This window comes from Oncorhynchus mykiss, chromosome 18, assembly GCF_057628025.1.
Source record: "Oncorhynchus mykiss isolate SJ-2025 chromosome 18, ASM5762802v1, whole genome shotgun sequence".
Lineage (NCBI taxonomy): Eukaryota > Metazoa > Chordata > Actinopteri > Salmoniformes > Salmonidae > Oncorhynchus > Oncorhynchus mykiss.
This window is the reverse complement of record NC_143039.1, coordinates 64,143,615-64,166,114: the sequence shown is the minus strand read 5'-3', so window position 1 is coordinate 64,166,114 and position 22,500 is coordinate 64,143,615. Positions and strand designations below refer to the sequence as shown.

Sequence of the window (22,500 nt, the reverse complement as noted above, 5' to 3'; positions counted from 1 at the left end):
CAGGAAGCCGTTCCATTAACCTCACTCTTCTCTGTTTGTGCATTTATTTTCAAAGACCGGAAAGTGTGACCAATCGAAACAAGAATGCATTAGGACACATTTAGTCTGCTTATTTACAGGTGCATACACAGCTCAAAAAGCTCAGCTGGTTCTTGACTACTTGCGAAACATTGATGAGGGAGGAAAAATATAAACCTTCCTGCAGCTGTAAGAGCTTCTGATAGGCCTGGATGTAAGATGGCTGTGTGGGTCGACGGAGGGTAGGCATTAGTCTTGTCCTTTACTTTGTCCTTCCACTTGAACGTATGACTCATGTCCATTTTAGCCTTGGTTTTCATGTTTTCCTATAAAGGAACTGTGAGTTTGCGAAAGAAGAAGTATGTAAAAACTAAAATCGTGTAGTCATTGTTATTCAGCAAGCAATGAGCATGAAATATTGAAGCATCGGCGACAGTGTGAGTTGCTGGATCTTTCAATACTATATTTGGGTCACTCTATCAGGCAGATGGAAGGAAGCTCGGTCTAGTCTAGACAGTGTAATGTGTGTCTAGCTAATTCATTTGTTACACAGCCAATGGAGCGGGATGAGAGATGCATTGGAAACAAGGAAGTCGTCTGACGGACGAGTCACAGACGAGCCTCAAGAAGTTCAGTATGTATACGTATTCACGTATGATAACAAGTCACACAAGAAACTCAAAGGCGCCTTGATGTACTGTACGTATAGCTTTGCCGCTGTTACGTCGAATCCCAACCAATTCCCCCAGTCAGTTGCGATCTATTAACTGAAGCAGCGGATGGGGAAGGCTCTATTCCTGTCTTGCCGTGGGTTGGCTTGGCTATGCTTGGCTTAGCGCGGAGTGGCTCTTAGAGTGGGATCAAATAATGTTTCCCTCCCCGAAGGCGAGGCTTGGTCCCTATATGCACTGTTTCTTTTATCTCAAACCATTCTCCAGGCAGCCGAGGCGGAGACTCCTCGTCTTCCATGAAAGGAGGAATGAAAAAAGGGAGAGAAAGGAGAGGAAAGGAGATTGTGAAACGTATGTTCTCTGTATGCTATGTAAAGGGGTTCCAAAAGGGTTCTGTGGCTGTCCCCAAGTCGAACCCTTTTTGGTTCCAGATACAACCCTTTTTGGTTTCCGGGTAGAACTCTTTGGGGTTCCATGTAGAACCCTCTGTGGAAAGGGTGGTACATGAAACGCAAACGCGTTGTATCTGGAACCAAAATGGGTTCTTCAAAGGGTTCCCCTATGGAGACAACTGAAGAACCCTTTTCAGTTCTAGATATAACTATTTTTGTGTGGTGTGTAGTGAGCGTGTGCCATACTTGTCTCACAAGGCTTAATAGACTGGTGGTAGGAAGAAGAAGATGCAGATTAGATCAGAAACACAGACAGAGATATAGTCATATAGAAAAAGGGACAGAAAGAATGAGTGGTGAGTGAAATAATGCCCCATGAGAAAAAGAGGGGGAGGGAACAAAGGAAAGTACTAGATGGGTTGAAAGGAAGGGAAAACGCATGTGTCGTGAATATGGAAGTCACTAGTGTGTGTGTTTGAAACTTTCTATGTCTTCCCAAGCTTTAGCCCTGGGACTGTCATGTTAAAACAATCTGAGTCAAGCCTTAGCCCTGGGACTGTCATGTTAAAACAATCTGAGTCAAGCCTTAGCCCTGGGACTGTCATGTTAAAACAATCTGAGTCAAGCCTTAGCCCTGGGACTGTCATGTTAAAACAATCTGAGTCAAGCCTTAGCCCTGGGACTGTCATGTTAAAACAATCTGAGTCAAGCCTTAGCCCTGGGACTGTCATGTTAAAACAATCTGAGTCAAGCCTTAGCCCTGTGACTGTCATGTTAAAACAAAACTCTTGCCTTTAGTTATTGCATATCATTGGAGAAAATCACAAGACCTTCTCTCATTGAAAAAGGTGTTTGACAAGTGTGTCTAGGTTAATATCTCCCACTCCTTTTATTGGACAGCGGTCATACCCATGTAAGCACCTGCTGAGAATAACATCACACCCAGTTTGTAATTTCCAGTTCAATTGGATGTGAAAAAGCCTTAGCCATGGAGAAACCCACTGTGTGTGTGTGTGTGTGTGTGTGTGTGTGTGTGTGTGTGTGTGTGTGTGTGTGTGTGTGTGTGTGTGTGTGTGACAAGTAGCATGGAAGTGTGAAGTGGCTCATTTAGAGCTTTTACTTCTGGTCATCTGTCACCAGGCAGCTGGTACTGGAAAGCGATGCTGGGTGTGCTGTCTCATTACCCCAGCTACGAGGCACCTCCGCTGGAGAATATCACACCTTCTCACCCCTCCTTCTCAGACATCCATGGAAGGTGGGAAACACTTGACACTGTAGTGAAAGAGTCTGAGCAGGGCCAGAAGCAGTGACGTTGACTCTCCAATTACAGCACTTTAAAGCAGTCGTGCCAGTACCCCTTGTTAGGGTTAGAAAATAATTGTCTGGATGGACAATTTGTGGTTCCTACAATGCTTGGGTGATGCTTGACATTAGCATAGACAAGAGGACACTAATGTAAGGCATATGGTCATGTGTTTGTTTGGAAGCAGGTGCATGTGTGATAGCTCGGGTGGAGTTCATCCCAGCTACTTTGAGTCCTTCAATCTCCCCCACGACACTGCTGCATTATGCCAAACACTCCAGAGCTCTTGGCAGGCTCCGCAACAAGCCATTGTCTACAATCGCTCGCTCCAGTGCTTTGATGTTCACTCCAGTGCTCTGCTAGGGTCTCTGCAGTGGACCACTCTATGCTTCAGTGAGACTAGAATGTTGATGAAGCGCAACGGAAGCCTATTCTGATAGACAGGATTCCAATGCCATTGTGACAGGGCAGTTGCCCAGATTCAGTCACTCTCCCGTCCATGCCAATGCCAAGGGCTGGAGCCAACATTTAGAGTGTGCCATAGAGAGGCACTTAGGGGGATCTGATCCATAATGTTATGGATGAGGTCAACTGAGCTGCCTGGTCATACTTCCTGTAATAATCTATTTACAACCACTGTTAAAATGCTTTAGGACTGTTATGAAAGCTGTGCCGGTCATGGAACTTTGGATGATGGTTATTGGTCAGCCAAATGACCGCAGTAGCCATTGTAATCATTTGAATAGCAAAAATAAACAAAAAAAAGACAGTATATTAAGACACACGTAGTCTCCTCTCCTCCGTTCCTGACTGCACGGCTGCAGAAAGGGGTTGTTGCGACAACACCTTGCATGTCTCAGCAAAGAGCAACCGTTTCATCAGGCTGTAAAGAGTCCATGTATCCTTGGAAAAACAGACTCAACTGCAAGAATGCCTAGCTGTCCCGTCTTCAGTCAACGGTCCGTAAACCCCCCTCCCCCGCCAGTTATGAAGGCGGTTATTTTATTTACATGACAGTTTTCATCTGTAATCGTTGGTTACACGACTATACGGTAGCCCTAACTGTTATAACTACATTCATTTCTAAGGCAAAATGTGCAGGGTGATTTTCTTGGTAATACTGTCTTTCAGTCACCTGTGTCTAAAATGCATTTTTATTGCATTTATAGGCTGCATTTCAAAGTCAGAAAAGACACACCCTCGTCCACTTACCCTCTCCTTACCCTCTCCTTACCCTCCTCTCCTTATGCCCTTGGGGGAATCCCCACGGCCATATTTGTCATCGGTCCAAATGATTAGCCAAGCAAGGGAAGTTTGCAAAGTTATCCCCTCAGACCTCGTTTTTAATGAAGTACAATAATGTTCACTTTGGGGCCTGAAACACCACATAATTCAATTTGGGATGATTCGCGATCCTCTAAGAAGAGTCAGCCAAAATGTAAAACCTCAATGTCAATATGGAGTCAACATACAAGTGTAAATAAAAATGAATGCAAATAAGTTACTAATGCACAAACACGTCTTGTAAAATGTATGATGTTTTTGTTTGATTAGCTTTGGAAATTGTAGAAATAAAACATTTTCCTTCTTCAGAAGTAGCTAGGCAGGCTAACGTTAGTTAGCTAATTCATTTGCTAGCTATCATACAGTAGGTGTATATTAATAATTATATAGGTAATGTAAGTAGACATGCAATCATAATTGACTGTAGCGCATATAACGCACTCACAAGCTACCTACCGGGATGAATATCCGGGCGAGGGCAGTCCATTTAAAAATCTTTCCTTCCTCCCTCGCCTCTTGCCCCGCAAGTGTAACTCGTCACGATATGTCATCAGAAGTATTCACGGAATTTGAGGACTGAGAGGATAGGGTGTGTCTTTTAAGTGTTTGGAATGCAGCCATATCACCCTATAATGCATTGTAAGACTAGAGTACAATTTCAAGACCAGTAGTTTGAACGAAATCACACAAGTTTTCATCTGACCTTAAGTAACTATACGACCAAGTCCCTCTCTTCTCCTCTCCTCCCTATCCATTCATCACCTTTGTTCTGTGTATTTCTCTGCCAGAGCAGAGTCGAGGCAGAGCCTAGGGGATTGAAACATCTGCCGGCCCCAGAACGGGGAGTTTCAGGACAGGGAAACATGACACCAGCATCAAGCCAATGGAATTTCCCTGTTTTCTTTCCCGTGGTCTGACTCTGCCTCCCTCAAATGGTCTCTGTTCTTGCCTCTCAATGTCTTTTAGTGCTGTCCCATAGAGAGATATAGCACAGCTGGACTGGATCTCTCCTTGCTTTCTCACGTTTTACTCTCACTTCTTTCTCCCGCTTTCATTTTCTTTTTTTCTCTCTTGACCTTTTTGTCTTTGCCATTTTCATGTCTGTCTTTCTCTCGGTCACCTCCTACTCCTCTTCTTTCCCTCTTTCCCTAACTATCCCTTCCTGTGTGAACGCAAATCTCCGAGTGGCTTCTCCCTGGGTGACTTAGCACGTCAGCGGTCAGTTAATTACCCAAAAGCCTCTGGGAGAACTTGTGATGGGAGTTCAAAGCGTTTGCTCTCAGAAATAGGAAATGGATCAATAAAGTATTCAATGGAGTATGGATCAATGTCTCCCTTCTCTGTCACTCTCTCTCTCTCTCTCTCTCTCTCTCTCTCTCTCTCTCTCTCTCTCTCTCTCTCTCTCTCTCTCTCTCTCTCTCCCCCTCTCTCTCTCCCTCTCTCTCTCCCTCTCTCTGTATCCTATTCTTATTCACTTTCTCTTTGATCTCTTCTTCACATTTCCATTCAGTCCTCCTTTTAGTCCTTCCACTTGTTTCCTCTCTACCTCTCAGTGGCCTCTCCTGAGGTGATATATGGCCGCCACGTGGGCGGACCCATCTGCGCTCTCACTTAATTACCCACAAGCCTCTGGGAGCAGGCGATGGGTGTATGAGGCGTGTGCACTGTGTTGTATGCTCTCACTCGACTCAGTAGCGCTGCACCAACACAAGTACACAGAGTATCCCTGAACAACACTATTTAACAAACTTCTTGTTGCACTTTGTTTGTTGTCACTTTGTTGATATTGATTCATCAATATGACAGTGTCAATCAAATGACAATTGGAAGTGTAATATGCAGTGTTTTAGCCTGGTCCCAGATCAGGGTTCTAGCCTGGTCCCAGATCAGGGTTCCATCCTGGTCCCAGATCAGGATTCTAGCCTGGTCCCAGATCATGGTTCTATCCTGGTCCCAGATCATGGTTCTATCCTGGTCCCAGATCAGGGTTCTAGCCTGGTCCCAGATCAGGGTTCTAGCCTGGTCCCAGATCAGGGTTCTAGCCTGGTCCCAGATCTGTTTCTAGCTTGGTCTCAGATTGTTCCTAGCTTGGACCCAGATCTGTTTCTAGCCTGGTCCCAGATTGTTTCTAGCCTGGTCTCAGATTGTTTCTAGCCTGGTCCCAGATCTGTTTCTAGCTCAGTCTCAGATTGTTTCTAGCCTGGTCCCAGATTTGTTTCTAGCTTGGTCCTAGATTGTTTCTAGCCTGGTCTCAGATCTGTTTCTAGCCTGGTCCCAAATATTTTTTTGCTATCTGGCCAACTCCAATATTTGGCATGACAATTCTTTAAAGTGCATATCCACCACCTTAACTCTGACTTGAATCTCATGCCCAGCATACAGTACTTTCATTGAGATAAACTCCATTCAGTGAAGTGGATTGCATTTACTGAAATACATTGCCTTGAGTATGATGATGTTGTGGACCACGAACTACAGCATATCAGTCAGTACCCGGCCCTGGCAAGAGCATAACACACACTGGTATCCAGGCTACAGTAGTTCTCAGACAAGAGAGCATAACACACACTGGTATCCAGGCTACAGTAGTTCTCTGACAAAAGAGCACAACACACACAGCTATCCAGGCTCCAGTAGTTCTCTGACAAGAGAGCAGAACACACACTTGTATCCAGGCTCCAGTAGTTCTCTGACAAGAGAACAGAACACACACTTGTATCCAAGCTCCAGTAGTTCTCTGACAAGGGCCCAAACCACCAGGTATCAACATGACACACTTGAGTCAATTTGAAAATTTATTTTCATATAAAAAAGACACTCTATGAAAACAGAGGACTACTTTGTACAGTCTTATGTATAAAAAAACATGAATGTGGGAGGAAAAGGAAGGAGGGACTTTCTTTTGTAACACCAGTGGGAGAGCGTTGATGGTTGTATGAGAAGCTAGGTCAACATCTCAAGCATGGTAGGTTGGAGGGTAACCTCTGTAGTCCAAGATCAGAGTTTATGTTTCTCTTCCTCTCATTTATCTAGAGTTTAGCAAATTTATCATATTCTTGCACCAAACCACACACTCTGAAGATAATTTTCAAACATACTGCTTTCAATACCTCATCTGTGCAATTCACTAAATCTTTACAGGATTCACTGTTTTGAAGTTTAATGATTGAAGTTCTCGTTGACAGATTGTATAGTCATAGTCTGAAACTTTCAAAAGCCCATGACAAACAAACTAACACAACACATCGCTTTAGAGTTAGAGAAGTTCTCTTCTGTATTAATCAGATGGGTTTTCTGGTAGCCCAGAAAAGATCAGAGGTGATCACCAAGGAAGTGGACACTGATTGATGAAATGAAACAGATTTAGGAACAGTCACATGATCATGGACCAATTTAAACACTAGTGATCTTGAGGATCTGTAGAAGTTTGTCAATTCAGGAAGTTGCATCCCCACTCTCTCACTTACCTGTCTCTCTAGTGTGGCATTTATCAACCTGGTAATGGCATTTGGTATTAGGATTAGGACAGAACAAGGATTAGGATACCATCAGCCGTTCCTCTGTGTGAGTACCTATCATAAACGTTCCCTTCACAGTTGTATGATGAGTCAGAGATAAGTAGCCATTAGAAAATGATCTGGGATCAGTTTACCCTGCCCACATTTCTAACCCAAACCATTAGGGAGAGGAAATGCAAAACTGACCTTAGATCAGCGTCTCTAGCTCCTGCTAGAGCTGCATATCAGCTGATTAGCGGTAAAGGTTGGAGAGGCAGGCTCTCTTGTCTTGCCATCTGTGTGTGTGTTCCACACTGTACCATTAGGGATCTTTACACAGATGGTTTGAGGGCAGCCTCGGAAAATGTCAGGACAAATGTCAGGACATTCCCCTGGATAATTACTGTTAGAGCTCACCACTGCTCTCCATCTCTAGTTCTCTCTCTCTCTACCTATTTAGCTCTCCCTTACTCTCACTCTATAACTCTTTCTCTCACTGATTTGATATCACTCTCTTTTCTCTCATTGTATTCTGTCCTGTCAATCTCGCTTGTTCTCTTTCTCATCCCTCCTCTCTCTCTTTCTCTCATATACTAGAGACCAGTGAGACTGGTCTCCACAGCCCTCGTCTACTTGGGAGGTATTGCACATCTGCTAAGGAGTGTGTAAGGACTAACCCTGGAGATGTGCCCTCCAGGAGGTATACCTTTAAAACACCTCATCTCTCTAACCAACTCTCAGTGCTTAGTGAAGGGAGTGGCGAGTCAAGAGTATAGTGAATTAGAGGATGGGTGCTATTTACTCTTTGAAAAAAGATTCCAAAAAGGTTATTCATCTGTCCCCACAGGATAACCCTTTTTTGGTTCCAGGTAGAACTCTTTTGGGGTCCAGGTAGACCCTCTGTAGAAAGAGTTCTACATGGAACGCATAATGATTCTACCTGCAACCAAAAATGTTTTTTCAATGATCCTCCTAAGGGGACAGCCGAAGAACCCTTTAAGTTTCTAGATGGCACCTTTTTTTCTAAGAGTGTAGTATTAAAACAGTCAGGTGTGGGTGTTTTTTCTAAGAGTGTAGTATTAAAACAGTCAGGTGTGGGTGTTTTTTTGTGTCTGATGTTTTCAATTTGGAAAACAAAGTTAACTTTATATAGTCAACTCAAAAGTGATTTGTCTGCGTCCCAAATGGCACTCTATTACCTATTTAGTGCACTGATAGAAAGGCTGATAGAAGGACTACACTGTTACATGAATCCATGGTGGAGTGAGGAATGCGAGAGTGAGAGAAACAGTGAGACAGACTGCGAGTGAGAGAGATAAACAGAGAGAGAAGAATAGAATAGAGGGAGAAAGAGGAAGAGCGAGAGAGCGAGACAGAGAGAGAGAGAGAGAGAGAGAGAGAGAGAGAGAGAGAGAGAGAGAGAGAGAGAGAGAGAGAGAGAGAGAGAGAGGGGAATACAATGAACATGTTTGGGGATATACTTTGATTTCACACCTGTCTACATTTTCCACAAAAGCCCTGTCGGCGTTTCTGACCAAAGTGGAACATTTGGGTTGAGTTGCTATCCTAACTATCCACCTATTCCTTGTTTTGCTTCTTTCATTCACAACCAAGACAACTATGGACAAGCTGAGTAGCAAAAGCACCTTGGGTCCTTGCATATGAAACTATAGATGACTTTATTTCCCTGTTTTCTTGAGGGGCTGAGAGCAGATGCATGGCACAGTGATCGATACAGCACCTAAAGCAGTGGGAGTAAGAATAATTGAAATACACTTATAACAAGACCTGGGATCCATATGGAGGGAAGGGAAATACTACAGCAACACTTTCAGATAGGCTATACTCTCCTGACAGAAAGACAGCTTTGGTTGGTTATGTCTGTAATTGATTCAAATGTTTCAAGACTTTGAAATACTTTTTTTACTGAACTGGAAAAAGAGCGATGGAAATGTGCGTAAATCTGGATGATACCCTTCGCTCAATTCCCACAGGTGTACCGTTAAGAACATGTTGCCTCAGAAAGCAAGCTCACGTATCACAGATGGGTAATAAATCACTCTTTAAAATTCAGCATGGAAAAGGCAGCACAAGCACGAACGGAAACTCAAAATAAAAGAGGACTTTCATATAAGAGATAGACAATGAGACAACAACAAACTCAGTTGAAGGTTGTTTTGTCACAAATTGTTTTTGTTGCTAAAAAAAAATTGAACCAAAGAGAAGGGACATCATAACTAAAATCATAACAATACAAAAAGGAGAAAACAAGACATTGAAAAAGGATGACGAGAGAAGAGTGTGAGACTTGGCAAAAGCAGAGGTCACATGTCAATGATCCGTTCTTACTCCCTACTTGCCCCTCCCCAACCCCTCCAAAAAACCAGAAGAAAAAACGAGTGCTTGCGTCATCCATTAGAAGGGAAAGAAGGAGAGAAATGAAGAGAGGGAGCCTAAGGGGTTTAACAGTGTGCCAAACATCAGTGAGATTTCTTCTCTATAAAAAGAACAGAACGGTGCAGAAATATTCATTTTTTTTTCAAATCATCAAACAGGTGAAAGAGAATCCTTTTTTCCAGTGAATAAAACCAAGACATTTTTCAGAAAGTTTTGTTTGTTTTTTTGTCCATTTAAAAATTTCTCAGTTTCTCAGTCCGTCTCTTTCAAGCCCTGTTCTCTCATTTAAAGTCTGTTTGAAAATATAGAAGAGAACAGTTGTCTTTGCTTTGTCCTTGTCCACATTAGCAGTAAACAAATTATATCATCCTTTAGAGAGCAGATTTTAGGATGTGAAGAGCGGTTTGGAGGAGTGCTGTGTGTCTGTCTATGTATGTACATGTGGCTACCTGTTAGTCTACGCTTGAAACTGTGTGAGTGTGAGTGTGAGTGTGAGTGTGAGTGTGTGTGTGTGTGTGTGTGTGTGTGTGAGTGTGAGTGTGAGTGTGAGTGTGAGTGTGTGTGTGTGTGTGTGTGTGTGTGTGTGTGTGAGTGAGAGTGTGTGAGTGAGAGTGTGTGTGTGTGTGTGTGTGTGTGTGTGTGTGTGTGTGTGTGTGTGTGTGTGTGTGTGTGTGTGTGTGTGTGTGTTTCTCTGCCTCATCACACTTCAGTCTGGAAATCCCCCTCGGACGTGTCAGGTGTGTTGGCAGACGAGGAGTCCCAGGTGGTCTTGTTGTGCAGCTCCATCCTGTCCTTCTGCTCCCCCGGCACAATGGACAGCTCAGGGGTCATGGTCTTGAAGCTGTCCCAGGAGTGCTGGTCATCTTGGGTCGGAGTCGACTTGTCCTGCATGGGGTCAAATGTCAAACACACACAGGAGACATGGAATTTCAGATCTTTTTTTTTTGCGTACGTAATTAAATACAACAAATTCTTATTTTTCATTATTATTTAACAATGGAGCAGGGTGAAGCTTCACCTGGCTAGCTGATCTAAGGTCAGTTTTGAGATTTGCACCCCTTATGGTTAAGGTTAGGATCTGTGGAGGTTAAGCTGATCCTAGACTGCTAAGGTCAGTGTTTGCATGTTAAAGTTAAATCTACCCATGAGACCAGCTGTTTATAAACTCATGGGGATACTTCAGAACAATCCAATCCCAAAGCAACCCTTCAGACCTTCATATTGTGCATTATTATGGATGTGTTTGTGTCTGTTGATTCTTCAGAGAAACATTGACACATTGATTCTTCAGAAACATTGACACATTGATTCTTCAGAGAAACATTGACACATTCGTCGCCAGACCCACTGGCTCCAGGTCATCTACAAGTCCATGCTAGGTAAAGCTCCGCCTTATCTCAGCTCACTGGTCACGATGGCAACACCCACCCGTAGCACGCGCTCCAGCAGGTGTATCTCACTGATCATCCCTAAAGCCAACACCTCATTTGGCCGCCTTTCGTTCCAGTACTCTGCTGCCTGTGACTGGAACGAATTGCAAAAATCGCTGAAGTTGGAGACTTTTATCTCCCTCACCAACTTCAAACATCAGCTATCTGAGCAGCTAACCGATCGCTGCAGCTGTACATAGTCTATTGGTAAATAGCCCACCCATTCTCACCTACCTCATCCCATACTGTTTTTATTTATTTATTTTTCTGCTCTTTTGCACACCAATATCTCTACCTGTACATGACCATCTGATCATTTATCACTCCAGTGTTAATCTGCAAAATTGTAATTATTCGCCTACCTCATGCCTTTTGCACACATTGTATATAGACTCCCCCTTTGTTTTCTACTGTGTTATTGACTTGTTAATTGTTTACTCCATGTGTAACTCTGTGTTGTCTGCTCATACTGCTATGCTTTATCTTGGCCAGGTCGCAGTTGCAAATGAGAACTTGTTCTCAACTAGCCTACCTGGTTAAATAAAGGTGAAATAAAAAATAAAAAATAAACACATTGATTCTTTAAAGAAACATTGACACATTGATTCTTCAGAGAAACATTGACACATTGATTCTTCATAGAAACATTGACACATTAATTCTTCATAGAAACATTGACACATTGATTCTTCATAGAAACATTGACACATTAATTCTTCATAGAAACATCGACACATTGATTCTTCAGAGAAACATTGACACATTCATTCTTCATAGAAACATCGACACATTGATTCTTCAGAGAAACATTGACACATTCATTATTCAGAGAAACATTGACACATTCATTCTTCAGAGAAACATTGACACATTCATTCTTCATAGAAACGTCGACACATTGATTCTTCAGAGAAACATTGACACATTCATTATTCAGAGAAACATTGACACATTCATTATTCAGAGAAACATTGACACATTCATTCTTCAGAGAAACATTGACACATTCATTCTTCAGAGAAACATTGACACATTGATTCTTCATAGAAACATTGACACATTAATTCTTCATAGAAACATCGACACATTGATTCTTCAGAGAAACATTGACACATTCATTCTTCAGAGACATGTTGATGGTTTATCACAGCAAACCACCTCATTTGTGGTGCAAGGTATGGCAACTTCTGAATTGAAAGGCACGTTGCATAGTGGTATAAAACCAGCTCATGTAAATGAATCAACCTAGATAATAAACCTTACTAAAGAAAATGCACCTGACTACACCACATAAATGCTAACATCTCACAAACTCAATACAGATACTGTTCTAGATTAGTTCACCTTTAGCATCATGATCAATTCTTTTTTAGGTCAAGGCTACCTGCTGTCTCCCTGACCAACATCTCCATCTCCATCTCCCAGATGGATTCATCTGTCCTGGCTCTCACTGGACTCATCTGGCAGGCTCTGTGATCGCTTCACACGTTCTGCCAATGGGCCTTTCATGTACAGTTGAAGTCGGAAGTTTACAAACACCTTAGCCAAATACATTTAAACTCAGTTTTTCAATTGCTGACATTTAATCCTAGTAAAAATTGCCTGTCTTAGGTCAGTTACAATCACCACTTTATTTTAAGAATGTGAAATGTCTGAATAATAGTAGAGAGAATTTTTTATTTCAGCTTTTATTTCTTTCATCTAATCACATTCCCAGTGGGTCAGAAGTTTACATACACTCAATTAGTATTTGGTAGCATTGCCTTTAAGGTGTAACTGAGTCAGGTTTGTAGGCCTCCTTGCTCAGTTCTGCCCACAAATTTCCTATGTGATTGAGGTCAGGGATTTGTGATGGCAACTCCAATACCTTGACTTTTTTGTCCTTAAGCCATTTTGCCACAACTTTGGAAGTATGCTTGGGGTCATTGTCCATTTGGAACACTCATTTGCGACCAAGCTTTAACTTCATGACTGTCTTGAGATGTTGGTTCAATATATCCACACAATTTTCACTCCTCATGCTGCCATCTATTTTGTGAAGTGCATCAGCCCCTCCTGCAGCAAAGCACAACATGATGCTGCCACCCCCGTGCTTCACGTTGGGATGGTGTTCTTCGGCTTGCAAGCCTCCCCCTTTTTTCCTCTAAACATTACATAATGGCTTTGTGGCTGTTTTGGAGCAGTTGCTTCTTCCTTGCTTGAGAGACCTTTCAGGTTATGTCGATACAGGACTCGTTTTACTGTGGATATAGACTCTTTTGTACCTGTTTCCTTCAGCATCTTCACCATGTCCCTGCTGTTGTTCTGGGATTGATTTTCACTTTTTGCATCTATATATATATATATATATATTAAAACTCGTTTTTCAACCACTCCACAAATCTTCTATATCTTCTATAATCTACAATGATTCCATTTCTATGTTTGCAAAAATGGCCTAATGGGTTATTAATCTGGAATAACTCTCTGGAAAAGCTACTAGGTGATCAGGCCTTAGTTCAAGCCCTGCAGTGACACATCTGATTTGAATATTCAACTAATTATGGTTTAACCTCTGGGCCATAATTAGCTGAATCAGGTGTGTTGCTGCAGGGCTGAATCAAAACCCTGCACACTCAGAAAGCCAGTAGCTGTGTTGGACGAGAGTCAGAGAATCCTTGGCTGAACCATTTGGAATTGATGCTTATTACTTAATAAATCACACAGAACTCTGTAGCATGGATATTAGAGGGAAGGAATATAACACCCTCTAGGTGATTTCCTCATCGAGTTGCTTGGATGGTTTATCCAACGACTGTTACGTTGGCTCATTCTGGATCCCACCACCACAGTGTTCAACCCATATTACAAGGGATAGTCTCGCTTCTATACCATCTCTGATGTCATATGTTGTTATTTCACTGAGGTGGCCATTTTGAAAAACACCTCCCACCTCTAAATGGATTCTCTGGCAGGCACTTCCTACTACCCCCTCTGATGAAAATGTGATGTGTGTGTATCTGGGTGCGTATTTGAGTACATTTTGACAAAATCGATGGCACTGCCACACCCCGTGTGCCCTTTCTGTGTGTGTGTGTGTGTGTGTGTGTTTGGATTTTGGAGAGTGAAGAATATTGGCTAATATAAGCAGAGAGTCATGCTGTTCGTTAACATGCTCCCACTGTTACCTATCTCTCTGTCCAGTTCCTTCTCCTCTCGCTATCTCCATTTCGCCTTCCCCATCTACCACTGTCAATAAAATACTAACTACACCTGTCTCTCTGTGTCACAGAAAACACACACACACACACACACACACACACACACACACACACACACACACACACACACACACACACACACACACACACACACACACACACACACACACACACACACCTTGTACATGATGCAATTGAAACAACAGCCCAATATGTATGAACCTGCCTCTATCATAGGAGAGACACCTTGGGGAAATGTGTTTTGATTTGATTTGATTTCCTCAGTGATCCACACAGCCTGTTGTGACTACACTGACCACCAGGAGGCGATATTAGCCTGAATGTAAATCTCCCTGCGTTGTCTCGGGCTGACAGTTGGCAGAATGAATGCAAAAAGCATAATCTGGGAGGCAATTTGAATGCTAAACGCCAGCGAAGCAACATTTTGTAATGCAGAAATGTGGGTAATGCTGCTGTCAAGCATAACTTTATCCCTGGGAGGCTACGCTAACTCAGTTGTGCCTCTCTCCTCTCTCTCCATCTACCTCTCTCTCTGCCTCCCTCAGTCCACCTCTCTCTCCTCTCCCTCCATCTACCTCTCTCTCTGCCTCCCTCAGTCCACCTCTCTCTCCTCTCCTCTCCCTCCATCTACCTCTCTCTCTGCCTCTCTCCATCTACCTCTCTCTCCTCTCCTCTCTCTCCATCTACCGCTCTCTCCTCTACTCTCCCTCCATCTACCTCTCTCTATGCCTCCCCCAGTCCACCTCTCTCTCCTCTCCCTCATCTACATCTCTCTCTGCCTCCCACAGTCCACCTCTCTCTCCTCTCTTCTCCCTCCATCTACCTCTCTCTCTGCCTCCCTCAGTCCACCTCTCTCTCCTCTCCTCTCCCTCCATCTACCTCTCTCTCTGACTCCCTCAGTCCACCTCTCTCTCCTCTCCTCTCCCTCCATCTACCTCTCTCTATGCCTCCCCAGTCCACCTCTCTCTCCTCTCCTCTCCTCTCCCTCCATCTACCTCTCTCTCTGCCTCCCTCAGTCCACCTCTCTCTCCTCTCCTCTCCCTCCATCTACCTCTCTCTCTGCCTCCCTCAGTCCACCTCTCGCTCCTTCCCTCTCCCCCATCCCTCTTTCCTCTGCCTGCCACTTCTCTTCTCTACTTACACTCGAAGAGTTCTTTTCACCTCCGGCAGACGAAATGCTCCATCGCTTTTCCCTCTGTTGCGATAAGATGGGAGGGGGAGAAAAAGAGGAGGAAGGAAGAGAGAGAAAGAGAGAGAGAGAGTGAGAAGAGGGGGGAATCACAGTCACTGACAGCTCTGCCCTGAAACAACAACAACACTATTGTTCTTCCATCTCCACTGGCCAGCGGTGTGTTGTTCCCTTCCAATTGATATATTCCCCCTTTTCCTCTCCTTTTCATACTCCTCCTCTCCCGTTCTCTTGTGGCACATTATATGAAAAGAGAAACACCCCCACTCACACACACTGCACAGTGAAACGTCAGACACACACTGCACGGTGAGACGCCACAGACACACACTGCACAGTGAAACGTCAGACACACACTGCACGGTGAAACGCCACAGACACACACTGCACAGTGAAACGCCACAGACACAGACTGCACAGTGAAACGCCACAGACACACACTGCACAGTGAAACGCAACAGACACACACTGCACAGTGAAACGCCACAGACACACACTGCACAGTGAAACGCCCCAGACACACACTGCACAGTGAAACGCCACAGACACACACTGCACAGTGAAACGCCCCAGACACACACAGCACAGTGAAACGCCACAGACACACACTGCAGGAAACACACAAACAGTTGGAAATACGTAAAGGCTATAGCTATACTAATCTAATCATAAGGACAGTCAGGACAGTCCTGGTCACTGGCAATAGAGAGAGAGAAACAGAGTGGTCAAGGGGAGGAGAAGGATGAAGTTGCCCCTGGACACTGCTCTAAGGTCAGTTTTATTATTTCCTCCCTAATGGTTAAGCTTATGATTTTGGGAGGGTAAGATTATCCTAGATCTGTGCAACTTCTGCATCCCCATCCTCTCCACACTGGGCTCCAATCTGGCAACCCTCCATACATCCAGACCCTCAACCTGGCGACCGAGCTGGCGAAGCGGTGGAAAGCTTGATGGTGCTGATTCTCTGTGTTTCACCTCAGACCTTCTCCTCTTCTCCCTCTTTATCACTGCCCTTCGCCCTCTCCCTCATTCTCTGTTCATTCTCTATCATTTGTCTTCTCCTCTTCCTCTTGTTCTACCATCCCTCACTCTTTCTCACGGGGTATTTTCCTGAATGCCCCTGTCCTTCCCGCTCTTAATCCATACTCACCTATCTCTCTCTCACTATCTCTCTCTTGTCCTCAGCTCTATCTCCCTATACAATCTGGTCTGTCTCTTTCTGGGATCATGCCTCTATACCCCACTGATCTAACACAAAGAAACAAGTGAGAAAGAGAGGAAAACGACGTCAGGGAAACCGACAGCATCCCCACCACCACCACCGTCATCCAAGCAGGAAGTGACACCACAGCGACATCACCCGTCAAAGTTCACAAAGAGAAGAAAATATACAAAGGAAGCGGTCAGAGACCTCACTACAAGCATTACACCAGTACATATGTTCAGGTGGAAAGAAGACAGGGGAATCAGTGCAGAAACAGAAACACAGTCCTCCACACACCACACACTACACACTACACACTACACACTACACACTACACACTACACACTACACACTACACACTACACACTACACACCACACACCACACACTACACACTACACACTACACACTACACACTACACACCACATACTACACACCACACACTACACACTACACACTACACACCACACACCACACACTACACACTACACACTACACACTACACACTACACACTACACACTACACACTACACACTACACACCACACACTACACACTACACACTACACACTACACACCACACACCACACACCACATACCACACACCACACACTACACACTACACACTACACACTACACACTACACACCACACACTACACACTACACACTACACACTAGAGCTTTACAATCATCTATCTATTTGTCTACAGAGAAATGTACTATGGTATGGAGTGGAGAGAACACACACACACAGCCAGACCAGCAAACTTAGAGGGATGAAGGGGGGTGAGAAGAGTTGACTTTGGGGGTTGGAGGATGTGGGGGGGGGGGGGGGGTCTGTGTTGGGTTTTATTTTACCTTTCTTGTGTTGGCTGCCCTTGGTTCTGCTTGCTGCCTGGCTACAGTCAAACTAAGACAGAGAGACATGTGGCACCAAGCATGACGAAGCCCAACCCAGACAACATGCAAACAAAAACAAACCAAAAGAGCCAATGAAATAACAACGTACCATCCAGTAACAGACAGACAGTCAGTTACAGACTCACAGGCATCAAAAGAAAATGTACATGAAATAAATACACACATGTATGAATTAGAAGACATTTAAATGATTAGATACGGTAAACAGAATGACCAATGGACACCAAGCGAGGCCAAGCATGCAGAGCCCGGGCCAGAGATGAGTGGGTACCAGAGGGTCAGGTAATAATACAGGAAGTAGAATTGTTCTGGGTTCTGATGAGGCAACAGTGGGCTTTGGGTCTCTAAACCAAAAAGGGCTCTGGTGGACTCTCAAGTTACAATATCTCTCTCTCTCTATCTCGCCGGTTCCCTCTGTCTCTTTCCCTCACTCTCTCTCTCTCTCGCCGGTTCCCTCTGTCTCTTTCCCTCTCTCTCTCTCTCTGTCTCTCTCCGTTTTGACCGTTTCCTCTCTCCATGACCTGTATCTTCCCACTCTCTCTCTCAAATCTCATTACAAAGCCCACATGCCTGCAGGGATACAACGCATGAGCTTCCTTCTCCATTTTGAAACGTTAGATGAACCCTTTTAGAGATATCTTGCCATTACCACAACCAATCATACCATCATTATTCTGTACCAAACAATCACTGAGTACAACTAACCGTTGAGTGGAATTATAAACAAGCTTGGTATTGTAGTAATAGGGGTCTTCAAAGGGACCAGTAAACGCGGAAACAAATACAATCTATTAAGGGCTACACATTTCTGTCAAATGAGAAATCAGACACAGATTGTAGTGTGCTACAGCATGGCCACTGCAGTCCTATTCAGGGTCATGTTCTAGTCCCTCTCCATAAACAGTTCCGGCAAGCGACTTGGCCCTTTTCACCTCTCCTCTTGATTGGTCCAAGGACACTAAATTAGCTGCATTAGCATAGTGCCCCTTAGTGCGCATTGAAGCTAGCGTTAGGTTTGTTCTGTCTGGGCTAACTGTCTCCTCATTAGGCCCCACTGATAAAGCCAGGAAGTGCTTGCATGCTAGGCTACAATACACCATGCCAACACTTGGATTTTATGGGCAATTTGATGAAAACAGATGATGAGTTTATACTGGGCGCAGAGGAATGGAAATAATTAAAAACAGGCTAATGAGAGGAATTAATTATTCTATTAATGCCTCAATTGCGCCACTGAAGGCTGAGTTTAAAGAGAAACAAATGAGTAAATGAGGGGAAAACTGAGAGGGAGAGAGAAAGAAGAGAAATGTCAGGCCCTAGGAACAAATAGAGGAGAGCATGAGATGGAGAGGGGAAGAGGAAGAGAGAGAGAGAGAGAGAGAGAAAGAAAGAGAAAGAGAGAGAGAGAGAGAGAGAGAGAGAGAGAGAGAGAAAGGAGAGAGAGAGAGAGAGAGAGAGAGAGAGAGAGAGAGAGAGAGAGAGAGATAAGGGAGAGAGAGAGAGAGAGAGAGAGAGAGAGAGAGAGAGAGAGAGAGAGAGAGAGAGAGAGAGAGGGAGAGAGAGAGATAAAGCATACTTTAGAGAGGAAATTGTAGCCCAATGGCAGAACATTTATTTAAAATACCTAATGGTTCAGGAGTGCAGTACATTGCCCTCACTGAATCAATAAGCTGTTGTCATTAAACATTAGACATCTCAGCTTAACCTGGGTCACCCTTATTAAAGCACTGTGAATATGATTACAACGGCAATACTATTCCTACACAGTCAAAAAAAACAAGATAAACTGTGGAATAACAGTGTAACCAAAGCAAAAAGGAATCCAATCAAATGGTCTGTGATGTTTTCTCCTACCCCATGATATTTGTTTTGATAATCGAAGGGAATGCACACATGCCATATCAGCTGCACTGCAGAGAGTTCCGGAACCTCTGCTACAGTTACTGCATTTAAAATCACCATGGATAAGAACACAATACAGGATAACTACTTATTACTTCTTTCCTTTTCACCCCACTGAGCTCTACACAACTCCTCTGAAATAGAGAGAGAGAGAGAGAGAGAGAGAGAGAGAGAGAGAGAGAGAGAGAGAAAACAACAAATAAGATGGAGGAAGTAACACAGCCCATTTGAGAGATGAAATATGCAACAGCTCAACTGTCGTACCATACGTCTGAGCATGCATACACACACACACACACACACACACACACACACACACACACACACACACACACACACACACACACACACACACACACACACACACACACACACACACACACACACACACACACACAGAGAGAGTTCAGTACTTCATTACACACTGAGAGTGGATCTGTCATCACTTGGCTGGGGACTGCTTGCAAATGTCTTTGTTCACCTTTTGAACCCCGGATAACAGAGAGAGAGATGGTGGGAGGAAGAGAGTTAGGAGAGTGAAAGAAATACATATTTCAGTGGACAGCCTACCCCTCTCACCCCCTCCCTCTCTCTCTCACTCTCTCTCTCCCACCCTGCACTAGCCATGGGCCCCTGCCAGGTTCGTTGGTAGTGTCTCCATTACTGAGGATAGATTGAACATGGGGCTCCATCCATTTGCAGCCATATGGGCCCTGCCGCAGCGAGTAGCTATCCGGCTAGCATCTCCGTCATCACTTAGAAGTTAAATGCCTTTCAGATGGAACCAGCCATAGCACACAGAGCACACTAACTCACAGGGATAGCTCACACAAGATAACACACATACTGTACAGCACAATATAGTGAGAGACTGGTAGTGAGAGAAGAATGGGTCCATATGAGTGATTATTGTAGCACAGGTCAGGCTGAGATGAAGGAAGATGGGGAGGGAAAGGAAGAGAGAGAGAGAGCGAGATAGAGAGAGAAAGATATGAGGAGATTGTGAGATGGATTGTATTTGAGCAGGTAGATGTCTGGTAATGCTCGAGACCACTCACAAGCCCACCGCTGTCATCAGCCACAAGATTGGAGAAGATGGGGAAACAGAATACCAATGTGGGTGTGTGTGTGTGTGTGTGATTTGTCTGGTATCCACTCATCTGTACAGTGGCTAGCATATTGGCAGACCCTACCTTTCCAAAATGGTCAATTCTCTACTGACAGCCGCATTCATTATCTCCTCACACACATTTGCTCTCTTACCGTTGACCAATGACAGGCTTTTCTTGCCCATATAGAACACATAGTGTCGGGTCTGTTTCAGTGCCTGGCTTTATCTCTGCTTGTTTATTGGCTGGAGAAAAACATTATGGGGGATAATAAACCTGTTTGATTGTTTGATTGGTTTATTATGGATGTGTTTATCACTTTCATTTAAATCGATTTAGGTCTTATTTAGGTGGGGGCACTGAAACGGATACAACAACTGGACGTCAAAATGGCCGACGTTATCTCCCACCCTGCATTTCTAACATGGCAGATTTATGCCGAGTCCAAAATCAACCACTAGCCCCCATCCATGCACTTCACCTAGAACTGAATAACAAGATGAGTGTAGGTCATAGGTCATCTCTTGTGGACAGACTACGTACACATAAATGGTATCGTAGCTCTGTGTCCGATAACAATGATAACAAGATACTTTAGTTCCAGTCCTTCGGAATTTGGCACTGGTTACTTGGACATATCACAATTTCGATGGTATTAGCATTTTTTGAAATTCGGAAGTAAAGGCGCATAAACTTGTCAGTATCTTCCAGTGAGAGAGGGTGGAGCTCTTCTTTCTGGTTCTGATCCTCGTCCTCTCTCTCATCTTAACACATATGGATCCAGAACTTAATTGAGCATATGTCCAATGGGCTAGGGTACGACTCCACGATCTTGTTTACACCTATCGAATCCTTCCAGATCTACACTCAGTGCATCGCTAGGCATAGATGCTCGTAGTTCATCTGAACCCACATGTGTCCCAAATGCCATCCTATCAACTATATACACTAAGTGCACTATGGGTCTTGGTCAAAGGTTGTGTACTATTATAGGGAATAGGGTGCAATTTGGGACACAGGACAACCCCATTCATACGGTCCTACAACAGAAGTACAGTAGAAAGGCTCCAACCATACTGGTTGGTCAACAACACCACCACACCACTAGGGGGCAATACCTAACAAAACACAGTCACCTAAAACACAGTCATGTCACTGTGGGGAGGGCTAACACCGGGACAGGTTCTACCAAAGGGGTCATTGAAAGGTTAGAGGTTAAAGGGTTCTACTGTTTCAGTATTGTTTAGCATGCTTACGTTGACTCTCTTTGTAAACCAGGGACATTCTGCGTGCTATAGACCGCTCGGCTTGCCTCGGAGGCGGGGGAGGGGGCACCTGTGAGGGTGAACACCAGCCTCGGTGGTTAGTGAAGGGTCGGTTCGGGGTCAGTGGTTAAGGATTAGGTGTTAGGGAATAATGAGGGCATTTGGCAATATAGGGGGGATAAAGGCTGTTTAAAGGCATTGGGGTGTTATCGTGGTTAGTAGTTGAGGTAGGCTGAAAGCAAAAGGATCGTTATACTGGGGGTTTGTTAATCAATGTGTTGTAATTGTTTTTGACAAGGGATTCATTCAAAGAGGTTTAAAAAATACCTCTATTTACTTTTAGTCTTTTATTCAAACCAAATTATCCCATTATTACTTCCAAGGGGGAACATACTTGACAATTTGGTTTCCTGAGTGACTTACAGTAAGTTTAACAATTGACTGGCTTCCACCTCCCTGCCCGCGGGGAGAGGAGTAGCTCTCAACACACTCACAACACTCGACGGGGCTCTGGTTATGTACTGTACTTAACATTGTTTTTTAATATGGTTAAGGGCACTTTAGCCCTCTAGTGTACAGTATACATATTGGTTCTCTTTATGACTGGAAATTGTGATGTAATTATATGTATCCCGCTAAATGAGAATACTCATGCTGAAATATGGAGTGAGATGGGACTTCTTGGGTGAGACCAAAG

At 44.0% G+C, this 22,500-nt stretch overlaps 1 protein-coding gene across 1 annotated transcript in view; it reads right to left on the bottom strand.

The window, feature by feature from the left end:
* Window positions 1–6,453: 6,453 nt before the first annotated feature.
* Window positions 6,454–22,500, bottom strand: part of LOC110496862 (adhesion G protein-coupled receptor B2) — a 459,244-nt gene continuing 443,197 nt past the window's right edge. Inside the window, 2 exon segments of the mRNA XM_090209074.1 lie at window positions 6,454–10,447; window positions 15,355–15,408. Coding sequence (XP_090065200.1) covers window positions 10,262–10,447; window positions 15,355–15,408 — 240 coding nt within the window. The 3' untranslated portion in view covers window positions 6,454–10,261.